General features: G+C 46.5%; 1 protein-coding gene across 1 annotated transcript in view; it reads right to left on the bottom strand.

Annotated features, from left to right (window-relative positions):
- The window catches only part of LOC307209823 (zinc finger protein RFP-like), a 29,603-nt gene extending 21,908 nt beyond the window's left edge, over positions 1 to 7,695 (bottom strand). The window contains exons 1-4 of the mRNA XM_079965186.1: positions 7,226 to 7,695; positions 3,410 to 3,505; positions 1,120 to 1,430; positions 723 to 744 (exon numbers count right to left, since the gene is read on the bottom strand). Of these exons, the coding sequence (XP_079821312.1) occupies positions 723 to 744; positions 1,120 to 1,430; positions 3,410 to 3,505; positions 7,226 to 7,654 (858 nt within the window). The 5' untranslated portion in view covers positions 7,655 to 7,695. The remainder of the gene's footprint in view (positions 1 to 722; positions 745 to 1,119; positions 1,431 to 3,409; positions 3,506 to 7,225) is intronic.
- Positions 7,696 to 11,713: the final 4,018 nt, after the last annotated feature.

Here is an 11,713-nt window from a genome sequence, read left to right as displayed (position 1 = left end):
CTCAGTGTTTTACCAGAGATTAATTTTCTTGGGCTCCATGATCACTGCAGATGGTGACAGCAGTCACAAAATTAAAAGACACCTGCTTCTTGGGAGAAAAGCAATGACAAACCTAGACAGCATCTTAAAAAGCAGAGACATCACCTTGCTGACAAAGGTCCGTATAGTTAAAGCTATGGTTCTCCCAGTAGTGATATATGGAAGTGAGAGCTGGACCATAAAGAAGGCTGATCGCCGAAGAATTGATGCTTTTGAATTATGATGCTGGAGGAGACTCTTGAGAGTCCCATGGACTGCAAGAAGATCAAACCTCTCAATTCTGAAGGAAATCAGCCCTGAGTGCTCACTGGAAGGACAGATCCTGAAGCTGAGGCTCCAATACTTTGGCCACCTCATGAGAAGAGAAGACTCCCTGGAAAAGACCCTGATGTTGGGAAAGATGGAGGGCACAAGGAGAAGGGGACGACAGAGGACGAGAGGGTTGGACTGTGCTCTTGAAGCTACCAGCATGAATTTGACCAAACTGCGGGAGGCAGTGGAAGACAGGGGTGCCTGGAGTGCTCTGGTCCATGGGGTCACAAAGAGTCGGACACAACTAAATGACTAAACAACAACAACAACAAACTGGTTGGTGGCAGCGGGGAAGCGGGCACAGTGGTGGCACAGGGATCAATACACTGTTAAACGTCCGGGGACCCTGTGTGATCGCCACAACCACATACCTGCTCAAAGTACTTCTGATGTCTTGAAATAGAGAGAGGGGGGAGAGAGGTGTCAGTTGCACAAGAGAGAACAAGCACTGGGCTCCTTTTCGTGCCAAGGAAATGTTCAGAAGTTGCCTCAGGAAGAAGCTAGCAAATGGCGTGAGGCGATGCAGAAGGAGATGAACTCAATGGAGTCTCTTGGTGTGTTCTCACTCACTCAGCTGCCGGCTAACAAGCATGCTGTGAGTTGCAGATGGGTTTACCGACTTAAATCCACAGAAGCGGGAGAACCACAGTATAAAGCGAGGTTAGTGGCCCGAGGATTCACACAGAGAAAGGGTGTCCACTTCACTACCCCGTTTTTCAGGCAGAAGGGTATCTGTCATCTTTCTGATGACAGAGGAAATTCCTTTGCCCTTTCCATTCCTTGACTGCATAAAACAAAAGACTTGTGCCTTCTTTCTGCCCACCTGGCACTTTTGTCCTGAGTCTCACCTGCAAGAAATCACTCGCAGGCTGCTGGCTCCTGTCCTCCATCTCCACAATCAGCTCACTGAGTTGCGAAATCTCCTCAGAGAGTCTGGAGAGGTTCTCTTCCTGCCACCTCCCCATCTCTTTCTCCACGTCTTCCAGCTGGCCGAGCCACAGGTTCAGTTTCTCCTCGAGGAACTCCTGCATCTTCTCAAAGGCAATTCTGATCTTCTGCTTCTCCATTTCTAACCCCGCCTACGGGAGGGAAGTGGGCGGAGTGGGGAAAATAGAGAGAAATTTGGAAAGGGGCAAAGGGAGACGAGGAGCTTCAGTCAAAGGATGCTGACTGTTCATAATAAACCTGTGCTGGTCCCAGGGGAAAGGTACCGTGATCGTAGTCAGAGTTCACGAGATGAGAGGCGAGGTCCGAAACAGGGAGCCGGGCGGGGAACAGGAACGCTGGGAGGTCAGAAGCAGAAGGCTGGGCAGGGAACAGGAACGCTGGAAGATCAGAAGCAGGAGGCCGGGCAGGGAACAGGAACGCTGGAAGGTCAGGAACCAACAACGACGTTGCTCCCGCAACCTGGGACCGGGCTGACTGACCTTTATCTTCTTCTAAGGCCAGGGGCGGTCCCGGCCCCCAGGAACCCCGCCTCCTCTGGCCTTAAGGTGAGCACTCCTCCTGGGAGCAACCAGTTCCCTTCGCCTCTCTGCCCTAAGCCTCTGTAGTTCAGGAGAGGCCGAAGGGTTACTGGGCCCCGGAGGAGGCTCACCTGTAGCCACTGAGTCCTCAAGCACCTCTGGGGCCAGAAGGGTTTCACCTGGTGCCTGCTCCTGAGGATCTGACACAGGTGCAGGCTCCTCAGAATCTAGGCCTTGCCCCAGTTCAGCCGGCCCTGGAGGCGGGGACTCCTGTGCAGGCTGGGATTCCTCTGGTTCAGCCTCTGAATCGGAATCCCAGGCCATCACAAAACCTCTTTGGTAAGCTGTAGAGCAGTGTTTCCCAAACTTGGGTCTCCAGCTGTTTTTGGACTACGACTCCCATCATCCCTCACTAGCAAGACCAATGGTCAGGGTGATGGGAATTGTAGTCTGAAAACAGCTGGAGATGCCAGTCTGGGAAACACTGCTATAGATTAAGGAAATGGGGCATTTTGCCCAACTAATCTAAGGTAAAAAGGTAAAGGAGCTGTTATGTAGTGAAGTTTCACCCTGGGCCAGCAGGGGGATACTGTATATAGTTTTCACTCAGGTCTGTAGATAGTTTTCACTCAGGTCCACGTCAGTTATTTTAGGCGGGAAACGCTGGGCTGTTGTTGCTACAATGTTGACAGCCGGCTGCCTATAAAAGCAGGCTGGCTGAGCTGTTTGCAGTCAGTTCGATTCCAGCTTACAAAATAAAGAGCTACTTGGAGAAATCGCTGTGTCGTCTGCTATGTCAACCCACAACTTAACAGGAGCCCTGGACGGTTAAGTCCAGTCAAAGGTGACTATGGGGTTGCGGCACTCATCTTGCTTGCAGGCTGAGGGAGCCAGTGTTTGTCTACAGACAGCATGTGGCCAGCATGACTAAACCACTTCTGGCGCAACGGATCACCGTGATGGAAACCAGAGCGCACAGAAACGCCGTTTACCTTCCCACCGCAGCGGTACCTATTTATCTACTTGCACTGGTGTGCTTTCAAACTGCTAGGTTGGCAGCAGCTGGGACAGAGCAACGGGAGCTCACTCCGTCGCAGGGATTCGAACTGCCGACCTTCTGATCGGCAAGCCCAAGAGGCTCAGTGGTTTAGACCACAGCGCCACTTACGTCCCGCCCAGATTTCTAAACACATTCTAACAGGTACAAACAGGTACCGTCCCCTGTGGAAGTTTATTAGTCATCCTACGGCTCATTCCATTCATCAGTCCTCCAACGGCAACTGTGTTCTGGGCAATCAACAAGGTGCCACTTTGGGGAGTCAACACACAGGTGATTTGAATGTGTGTGTAAACAGGGATGCGTATGTGACAAATCTGTTTCCTGTCCATGTTCTTGAAAAGCGACAAGAAGCAGCTCAGCTGGGCATTCTGGAAAGCAATCAAAGGGCTCCACCCTGTACATCCTAGTCTAAGGAGTCCATAGCCTCCACAGAACAACACCAATACAGGCCAACAAACAGGAGGCTATTTCTCTTTAGTGACAGGGTGACCTGGAGAGTCCAAATGCATGATCCGCAAGAACAAATACCTACCACACACTCCTGCCTCCTCAACTCTTCGGCTGATTTCTGCTCCACAAGTTTCTCTCTCTCATCCTTCAGAGACTCTAGGCGGGCCTTGATTTGTTCCTTAAAAAATATAAAAGAGTTTTGCGACATTCACCCTCCTATAGAGGGTGGTGAATCCAGCAGAAGATATCATGGGCTGTCCCATGAATCCGCTGGATGAAATAGCAGAAGAACATTGCCTCAGGAGAGTGAGGAAAATTCTCAGGGATGATTCACACCCTGGCCGGCACTTTCTTGATCTCCTGCCCTCAGGCAGAAGATATAGAAGCATGATTAGTTGCACCAACAGGGTAAAGAACAGCTTCTATCCGTGGGCTGTTAGGCTGCTGAATGAAAAGATCACAACAGGGCAAATGACTTTTGGGTTTGGTAGGTGTGCGTCAGTAAACGAGGGGAATTCAGACTAAGAGAGCTGAGTGGGGGGTGCGCGCGTGTAATCTCACTGTATACAAGTTGTACAAGTGACAATAAAGTATTTCAATTTCAGTTATTCAGAAGTCAGTCCACCTGATGCCCAGGAAAAAAAATACACGTCTGATCAGAGAACGATGGGCTAGGGGAGAATCATAGCATCATAGAATTGTAGAGTTGGGAGGGACCCTAGGGATCATCTAGTCCAACCCCCGGCAATGCAGGAATCTTTTGCTCCACATGGGGCTCGAACACATGACTCCGAGATTAAGTGTCTCATGCCAACTGAGCTATCTTCAAAGTAGCTAACTTTTTGCCCTTCGGATGTGGCTAAACTCATTTGGCCATGCTGGCTGGGGCTGGCGAGAGTAAGGCTGTGTACACACACACACACACACACACACACACACACACACACACACACTATAGATTCAAAGCACATTTCCCTTCCAAAAGGATTTTGGGAACTGTAGTTTGTGAAGGGTGTTGGGAATTTTAGTTCGCACGGTTCCCAGGATTCTTTGGGTGAAGTGGTGTGATTTAAGCCTATGGTGTGTACACACAGCCTTGGGAGTCTGACAACATCTGGAAGATATCACCTTAGCTAACCCTGGTATTTTATGATTTATGATTTTATGGCTTTTTTATTTATAGCCATTTAAATGTGTTTGCGGGGGAGGGTTTTTTTTTGTTTTGCTTCCAGCTATTTATTTTGTGCTTTTATTCTGTATTTTTTTATATTCTGAACTGCCCTGAGATCTTTGAGGGAAGGTCGGTATATAAATTTAATTAATTATTATTAATAATAATAATGGTTAATGTATTTATTATTTATTGCATTTATATTCCACCTTCTTTTCCAAAGGAACTCTAGCTGGCATACGTGGTTCTCCCCATCCTCCTCATTTAATCCCCACAACAGCCCTGTGATACCTCAGGCTAGGCTGAGAGACAGTGACCGGCCCAAGGTCACCCAATGAGTTTCACAAGCGAGTGGGAATTTGAACCCTGGCCCTGCTCCAACACTCTAAACCAATACACCACACAGGTGGTTCTGCCTTACTGGAAACTACAATTTCTTCTGCAAACCTTAGCTCCCCACTTTCACCCATCCTCCCCTTCCCATTTATGCCCTCCCCATTCCTCCCAAAAGCAGCTCTTAAGGTTTTTGGGGAATCCCCTCACCATCTTCATGAGTGCTAGTTTGACCCACAAATTGGCAGCCCAGGGACCTTGGCTCAAATCAGGACCATAGAATGGGGTGCAGAGGATTCGTTTTTTGTCTTTGCTCCCTGCTATAATCCTAAACTGGAGCTGGGTTCCTATTCTGGCATTCTGCATAGTTAAAAATAAAAAAAAGGTCAAATCGAAACCAATTTCCAACTCACACCCCAGCCTTCAAAGGCAGAGCCTTTGAATGATTCACATCATTTGGGCCACCAAGAGGCACACACCACAAACACACCACAACCACTGGTTTCTCTGGTTGCCCCCCCTCCAAGCATCACTGGGATCCCCTTTCTCTCCCCCCCCCCTTAGAAAGCGAGTGTCTTAGTTGTTGTTGTTGAGTCGTTTAGTCGTGTCCGACTCTTCGTGACCCCATGGACCAGAGCACACCAGGCACTCCTGTCTTCCACTGCCTCCTGCAGTTTGGTCAAACTCATGCTGGTAGCTTCGAGAACACTGTCCAACCATCTCGTCCTCTGTCGTCCCCTTCTCCTTGTGCCCTCCATCTTTCCCAACATCAGGATCTTTCCCAGGGAGTCTTCTCTTCTCATGAGGTGGCCAAAGTACTGGAGCCTCAGCTTCAGGATCTGTCCTGAATAATTCTGTCCTGAATAATTCAAAAGAGTGTCTTAGTAGGCAGCCAGAAAGCAAATCTCCAACGGCCCTGCCCTCTTCCTTGGAAGGCCCCCTGTGCCCAGGTTATTTCGGAGAAGGGGAATTAAAAGGCTTGGCAGCTGGAAATCAGTGCTACAGGGCATCCTACCATTTTAAAAAGACATTTTAAAAAAAATTAGGAGGCACAGGGCCCTGTGGGCTGCGGGTGCCAACAGACAGCTTAGGAAACCCATACATTTGTCTGCCTGGAGAGACAATGGAGCATGCCTGGAGAATCAGTCACAATGCCTGCTGCAGCTACAGAGACCAGTGACTCATAGCGGTCCGCTGCCTCCCGCGTTGTTTTTGCTGCGTTTGCAGCACGGACTTGACCTTTCTGCGTGTGCAACCCTACCCAAAAAAGAAAACAAGAGAAGGTGCCCTCCACCCGAGCTTCCACACTGTCCCCCAGCCCACGCGCTTGATGCCATATATCAGGCGCACGGCTCAGAGGCGCGCCATTTGACAGCGATTCGTTTGGGTTGCATCTTATATATTTCTGGCAATGCTTTCTTTTTATTGTCCATGTTCGATTTTTCACGCAATAGTTTCCTTTGTCCCAAGATGTCGGTGTTTGACAATGCCAGTTTGCAATTTATATTTTTAAGGAATACCAACAACCTCAGATATGCGGATGACACAACCTTGATGGCAGAAAATGAGGAGGAATTAAAAAACTTTTTAATGAGGGTGAAAGAGGAGAGCGCAAAATATGGTCTGAAGCTCAACATCAAAAAAACTAGAATCATGGCCTCTGGTCCCATCATATCCTGGCAAACAGAAGGGGAAGAAATGGAGGCAGTGAGAGATTTTACTTTCTTGGGCTCCATGATCACTGCAGATGGTGACAGTCACAAAATTAAAAGATGCCTGCTTCTTGGGAGAAAAGCGATGATAAACCTAGACAGCATCTTAAAAAGCAGAGACATCACCTTGCCAACAAAGGTCCGTATAGTTAAAGCTATGGTTCTCCCAGTAGTGATGTACGGAAGTGAGATCTGGACCATAAAGAAGGCTGATCGCCGAAGAATTGATGCCTTTGAATTATGGTGTTGGAGGAGACTCTTGAGAGTCCCATGGACTGCAAGAAGATCAAACCTCTCCATTCTGAAGGAAATCAGCCCTGAGTGCTCACTGGAAGGACAGATCCTGAAGCTGAGGCTCCAGTACTTTGGCCTCCTTGTGAGAAGAGAAGACACCCTGGAAAAGACCCTGATGTTGGGAAAGATGGAGGGCACAAGGAGAAGGGGACGACAGAGGACGAGATGGTTGGACAGTGTTCTCGAAGCTACCAGCATGAGTCTGACCAAACTGTGGGAGGCAGTGGAAGACAGGAGTGCCTGGCGTGCTCTGGTCCATGGGGTCATGAAGAGTCGGACACGACTAAAGGACAACAGTGCGCGCAAGTAGTGAGCCTCGTTGCGCCGTGCGTAAAAGCGCGTGGCGCCCGTCCCGGCAGATACCCACCCACCGCCTTGACTTCCCTACCTTGTACTCTTGGGACGCCTCTTCCATGGGACACACGCGGTGCTCTCGGTGCTCCTTGGACCTGTCGCACACCACGCAGATGGGCGCTTCGTCGTCCTTGCAGAAGAGCTTCAGCGGCTCCTGGTGCGCTTGGCACATCCGCCACTGACCCGCGCCTGATGCGCGCCTTCCTCCGTCTTCTACCTCCTGGAGTTTCTTGAGCAGCTCCGCGACGTTGGCCAGTTGCCGGTTGGGCTTGAAGTTCCTGGGCTGCACGGCTTCTTTGCACTCCGGGCAGTAGGAGGGAGAGTCGGGGCCGGATCCTTCCCAGAGACCCGCCAGGCAGGCGCGGCAAAAGTTGTGCCCGCAGTCCAGAGTCACCGGGTCTCGGAAGTAGTCCTGGCAGACGGAGCACGTCGCTTCAGCGCAGAGCCCTTGCACGGCCGCCATCGCTGCGTCTCCCTGGAGAGCCCTAAGAGACACCCTCTTTTTAAGTTTCGTTTCTCCTTTCCGAGACTGCCTGGGCGTTTCCTTGCGGGTTGATCCCTGGGGAAAAGCAGAGGAGGATCCTGCGAGAATAAACCGCACCGTGGAAGCTGGAGGAGCCGCTTTCAGAGCAGAAGCAGCTTAAAAATAAATAGAGAGAGCCTTAAATTATCAATGACTTCCCTTCTTCTCTTTCCACGTTTCATTTTGCATAACCTAAATCCCTGCATATTTTACATTAAACTAAACCATCCAGCATTCCATTATTTCATTCACCAAAACTTACTTACACTGTTGAATTTATCTTAATGCTGCCCACGTTTTCAAGTGTACACAATTCCCCCCATATAGTCTTTTTTTAAAAAAATATTTATTAAGGTTTTTTAAATACAAAATGCAAAAATAATAAACAATATAACATGTATCATAACATATTTTCAAAGCTTCTTTGGACTCCCTCACGTCTCCCGCTCCCACTTACATCATTATAAACTTTTACCAGCAATTTATCATCTTGTTTACATTCTTAAATCCCGTTCATTTAATTTAGTCTAATAGTTCTCCCAAAGGTTTATGTTTCCCTCTATCACACTTGTCATCCAGATTACATCTATTTTAGTGGTGCTCAATTATTTATAGTCTGGCATCCTTCTTAACATTCAACCAAATTACAATATTTTTGTAAATAAATTCTAAATTTCTTCCAGTCTTCTTCAACCCTTTCCTCTCCCAGGTCTTGGATTCTGCCGGTCATCTCAGCCAGTTCCATATAGTCTATCAGTTGCATCTGCCATTCTTCCAGTGTGGGTAGATCTCGAGTTTTCCAATGCTTGGCGATGAGTATCCTTGCTGCTGTTGTTGCATACAGGAAAAAAGTTCTGTCCTTCTTTATCACCCTCTGGCCGACAATACCCAGGAGAAAAGCTTCTGGTTTCTTAGGGAAAGTATACTTAAATACCTTTTTCAACTCATTATATATCATTTCCCAGAAGGCCTTCACTCTAGGGCACGTCCACCAGAGGTGAAAGAATGTTCCTTCATTCCCTTTACATTTCCAGCATTTGTTATCAGACAAATGGTATATTTTGGCAAGTTTAACTGGGGTCATGTACCATCTATATATCATTTTCATTACATTTTCCTTCAAAGCATTACATGCAGTGAAGTTCAACCCAGTGGTCCACAACCTTTCCCAGTCCTCAAACATGATATTGTACCCAATGTCCTGTGCCCACTTTATCATAGCCGATTTAACCATTTCATCTTGTGTATTCCATTTTAACAGCAAGTTATACATTCTTGAAAGTACCTTAGTCTTAGGTTCTAACAGTTCTGATTCCAATTTCGATTTCTCCACCTGGAACCCTAACTTTTTGTCATTTTTGAAAACTTCTTTAATCTGAGCGTAATGTAGCCAGTCTCGCACTTTATCCTTCATTTTCTCCAAACTCTGCAATTTCCAATTGTCTCAATTCCCCCCATATAGTCAATAAACATTTCCCCATCTTTTTTGAACGTATGTTCTTCTTGTGCTCTTATTCTATATGTTAGGTCCACAAGCTGCACATATTCCATCAGCTTAAGTTGCCATTCTTCTTTAGTTGAGACCTCGCTCGTTTTCCATTTTGGGCTAACTCTACACCTGGGAATTTCCATCTGAACTATCCCCAACAATAAGGACTCTGAGTTTGTTTGTTTTTTGAAAAGTGCTTTTAAACATTTTTTTCTGATTCATTACATTGATATTTTAAGGTTGTTTACATGAATATTCTAAAATGTAAAATAGAAAAATAAAATAATATTATATATATATATAATATTAACAATAATATAATAATACAATATAATATAATAAAATAAAATAGAGTAAGGTTTTTTTCATATATTTATTTATAATAAACGTCACATAATAACCGAGGTCAAAGGAAAGGGGGAAAAAGTTCAGAAAAGGACCGTCAAAATGATCAAGGGGATCACTGGTCAGTTGCCATCTCTTAGCCTAGCCTACCTCACAGGGTTGTTGTGGAGATGAAATGGGGAGGTAGAGAACCGTGTACACCACCTTTTGATCCTTGGAAGGCTAAGGTGGTGTAATAAATAAGTAAAATAAGAAAGGCTGCAATGTTTGGGACTTTTTAGAGGAAAGGCACTCAAAGAGGCAGCATGAGAGATCTTTATAAAGTTTCCGAGCACAATTCAAAGTGCTGGTGTTGACCTTTAAAGCTCTAACCAGCCTCGGTCCAGTATACCTGAAGGAGCGTCTCCACCCCCATTGTTCAGCCTGGACACTGAGGTCCAGCTCTGAGGTCCTTCTGGCGGTTCCCCCACTGTGAGAAGCAAAGTTACAGGGAACCAGGCAGAGGGCCTTCTCAGTGGTGGCACCCTCCGTGTGGAACGCCCTCCCACCAGATGTCAAGGAAATAAACAACTATCAGACTTTTAGAAGACAGCTGAAGGCAGCCCTGTTTAGGGAAGCTTTTAATACTGGATGAATCAATGTATTTTAGTATTCTGTTGGAAGCCGCCCAGAGTGGCTGGGAAAACCCAGCCAGATGGGCGGGGTATAAATAATAAATTTATTATTATTATTATTATTATTATTATTATTATTATTATTACTACTACTACTACTACTGTAGAATGCTGGACTAGATGGGCCATTGGCCTGATCCAGGAGCCTCTTCTTATGTTCTTAAAACAAAAGTAGAATGGAATAAGCCAGAACTAAGCATATTAGAACAAATTTCCATACCTAAATCAAACACTATAAATTAATATTGCAAGGTTCCAAGTAGCATGGTGGAGCCAGAGGCAATGAAGGGCATAAGGTAAAGGTAAAGGTACCCCTGCCCGTACGGGCCAGTCTTGACAGACTCTGGGGTTGTGCGCCCATCTCACTTAAGAGGCCAGGGGCCAGCGCTGTCCGGAGACACTTCCGGGTCACGTGGCCAGCGTGACATCGCTGCTCTGGCGAGCCAGAGCCGCATACAGAAACGCCGTTTACCTTCCCGCTGGTAAGCGGTCCCTATTTATCTACTTGCACCCGGAGGTGCTTTCGAACTGCTAGGTTGGCAGGCGCTGGGACCGAGCAGCGGGAGCGCACCCCGCCACAGGGATTCGAACCGCTGACCTTTCGATCGGCAAGTCCTAGGCGCTGAGGCTTTAACCCACAGCGGGCATACAGCCCTCTAATTCTAATTTTGTCCCTATCTTCTTCTTCTTTTATATAATAACTTTAATTAAATTTTCTGCTTTATAATTTCAAATAAACATTTTACAAACTTCAAAATATCCAGTGACTTCCCTTCTTTTCTTCCCATGGTTCATTTTATATATCCAAATCCCTGTATATTTTACTATAACCATTAAAATCAATTTTCCACTTTTACATCCATCAAGAATTATTTACTCTGTTGAATTTATCTTAATGCTGCCTGCGTTTTCAGCTGTACACAGTTATTTTCCATATATTCAATAAACATTTTCCAATCTTCTTTAAATGTACAGTGGTGCCTCGCAAGACGAAAATAATTCGTTCCGCGAGTCTCTTCGTCTTGCGGTTTTTTCGTCTTGCGAAGCACCCCTATTAGCGGCTTAGCGGATTAGCGCTATTAGCGGCTTAGAAAAAGGGGGGAGAGCGAAAAAACTCGCAAGACTCGCAAGACGTTTTCGTCTTGCAAAGCAAGCCCATAGGGAAATTCGTCTTGCGAAGCGCCTCGAAAAAACGGAAAACCCTTTCGTCTAGCGGGTTTTTCGTCTTTCGAGGCATTCGTCTTGCGGGGCACCACTGTATGTTCTTCTTGCCCTCTTGTTTTGCCCCTATCTTCTAACCTGTTGATAGCTGGAAAGTATTTTTAATTTATTTACGTTTATGCAGTGTGCATTGTATTTCAAAATATTAGGATGCTAAGTTACATAGAAGTTAGAACATGTTAGGAAACTTGTTTTCAAATTGTTTTACAACTAGATGGGCTGGAGGAAGTTAGAAGGAAATTGTTACTTACTTTGATGGCTTTGTCCATG

The sequence above is a fragment of the Podarcis cretensis genome (genome assembly GCF_951804945.1).
Source record: "Podarcis cretensis genome assembly, chromosome: 2".
NCBI classification, from domain to species: domain Eukaryota; kingdom Metazoa; phylum Chordata; class Lepidosauria; order Squamata; family Lacertidae; genus Podarcis; species Podarcis cretensis.
Note: the sequence above shows the minus strand (reverse complement) of the source record. Positions and strands in the feature narration are given on the sequence as shown.